This window comes from Zeus faber (genome assembly GCF_960531495.2).
Source record: "Zeus faber genome assembly, chromosome: 8".
Lineage (NCBI taxonomy): Eukaryota > Metazoa > Chordata > Actinopteri > Zeiformes > Zeidae > Zeus > Zeus faber.
In genome coordinates, this window is record NC_137195.1 from 18281545 (window position 1) to 18284042 (window position 2498).

The 2498-nt window shown below is 42.3% G+C and overlaps 1 protein-coding gene across 1 annotated transcript; it reads left to right on the forward strand.

Annotated features, from left to right (window-relative positions):
* Nucleotides 1-855: 855 nt before the first annotated feature.
* LOC307233475 (uncharacterized protein) lies at nt 856-1587 on the forward strand (the record flags this gene model as incomplete). The annotated part of the gene is made up of 2 exons (XM_080004811.1): nt 856-912; nt 1027-1587. The coding sequence occupies exon 2, from the start codon at nt 1042-1044 to the stop codon at nt 1585-1587; it is 546 nt and encodes a 181-aa protein (XP_079860937.1). The 5' UTR covers nt 856-912; nt 1027-1041.
* Nucleotides 1588-2498: the final 911 nt, after the last annotated feature.

Below are 2498 nucleotides of genomic sequence, written 5' to 3' on the forward strand. Positions count from 1 at the left end.
TAATTACTATCCTGATGCTCGATTATTTGATACTCGTGGATTAAACGTTGCATGTGAAGTAGGCCGTTTTACATACAAGCGCTTCAACCGCATGGTGTGTCTTAGTTTCATTTCTCGGATCTTAGTATTTCAGGGCACGTGAAAGGGGAAGCTTCCATTTCTCACCTTTTTTTTTTGCACTCTGGCATCTGTTTGACGAAATATAGCCACTATTTTAAGTGTACTATTTCTTGCAGGGCATGGTAGTGCAGATCATAATGTATTTTTTTTTAATCAATTATATTATTTCAATGATAATATATTTATTACATCATATTATATGATATTAAGTACAATCAGCTCTCCAAATGAAAGATGAAGAGTGAAAAAGTGTCGAGTCAATCTCTTATCTAAGTGGGATATATTTTGGATCAAATCTGTTCATCTTGACAGTGGAATTGCACCTCGGGACAAAAGGGTTATATCTGAGCTCGGAGCTCAAGCAAATTGTTAGGATTCCTAATTTGTTTTTTCCTTATCTGAGAATTTAGCCAATAAATTGAAGTCTGTGCTACAATGTATTTTAAAAGTTACAGTAAATCAGTCACCACACGACCAGGAGAGAGTCATTTGGAATGATGCTACTTAAAGCCCGGGTTATACATCAGTGATTGAGCGAATTGCTGCGTCCAAATTTAAATAAGAGAACCCCGAGCATTGAAACTGCGCACCGACCACAGCCAACTCCTTTCTTTATCACCCCGTGAATCTTTCATTTCCTGTAAAGTGTTAGAGCATCATGTGCGCAGTCCAAAAAAGCCGCGCCGCGTAAAAGTCTGAGGGCTAATACCCTGAGCTGGGAGTGTCTACAGGCACTCTGTTTCTGTGACGCCTGACAGCCAGAGCAAACGCACAGGGAATACGAACCGACAAGTAAGTGTTTTTTATGCCAAGGAAATTATATAGACCCGGGTTTTGCAGTCACTCCGTATCTGACCAAAAGTCACTACACGGTGGTTTTTAAATGTGGTGGCCATCTTTTCCTAGGAAACGCACACAGAGATGCTCGCCTTGCTCCGGTTCACATTGCTGGCGTCGGTGGCGGGGGCCGCGGCCTCGTTCCCAGCAACCCTCCATTCGGAGGCGAAGCTGCGGCGGACGGGTTTCGGCTGCCCGCCGCCCCGCCACGGCCTCGAGCTGCTGCTGTGGTACGTCAAGAAGTGCCTGGACAACAACATGGCGGCGCTGTGCGATCCCGTCAAGGGAGAGTACGGCTTCCACCCCTTCGAGAACAGGGGGCCCCAGCCCTTGCTCCCCCCGCTGGTCGACAGGCGCCAGTACGGCTACTTCACCGTCGGGAACCTGCGGGAGCCGGAGGCTATGTGGCTGCCTTGCAAGGTCAACATGTACTACGACTGCAAAAACCCCCTGAGCAACATGGACCGGGTGCTGGTGAAGTACAACCGGAACAGCAAGCGCATCGAGAGTATCTACGCCTCGGAGCACTACCAGGAGGGGAAGACGTATGAGATCGGCTTCGACCTGGTCGTCGCTCTCAGGCGCCGGCAACGCCCCATTTTTTCTCCCTCTGCTTGTTTCTCCGCTTAAAATTGATAAATGAAGGTGTCAATCTTAAGAAGCCTGTCATTTAAAGAAAATTTGACGATTATTTGAGATAGTCCAATGACTCCAATCCAGCGGGGGTTTATTTTTTTATAGTTACAAAATGTGCTTTTCATAAAAAATACAGCTTTCTTAAGTTTGTTTTGATTTTTCTTAACAAACATGGCAAAGCCTTCAATGTTTAGAAAAGCCTTGATTTTATTCTTTCTTTTCATTTTATTAAAATTAAGTGGCGGATTAAAAGATGTCCAAAGGGCTTTATTTGTGTATATTTGTAGTCAATTTATCTGAATGGTGCTTATTAAATAAACATCTAGTGTCTGCAGAGTGGTTTGAGAAAACTTGTTTTTATTTGGGGGGGTTCGGTCTGTGTGCACAATGCCCTGTATGCTCTCAGTAAAAATAACAATGATCCAATCAGCCAATTGTATTACTCCTTTATCAGTAATGCTTTACCAATAACTACTGTGAGCACGTAAGAAAAAGTCACAAGATCTTTATCGGTCAGCATGAACATGTAGTGTCCTAGAGTTAGCACACGATTAAAGGATAGCTTTGCCGTTTTTCAATCCAGGCCTTATCAAATTGTTAGTTCCCATCGTTCATAACCATATTATACAGTATCTATCTATGGCCTGGTGAGATACCAGAATAGTCGTGGAAAATAATGGAGGGTATTATAATAACAATGGCAATTCTGATGATAACAATAAAAAAATGTATATTACTACAAATGTAATGATAATATAAGTTGTAATAATGGTAGTACCACTAATAATAACATTGATAATGTATGATAATTATAGCAGCGAAGAAAACGTTGTAAATGTTAAATATTCTTACTGTGCTGACAGGCAGTCCAACAAGGCAAGTGTTCAAATCTTGAGAAAAGCAAT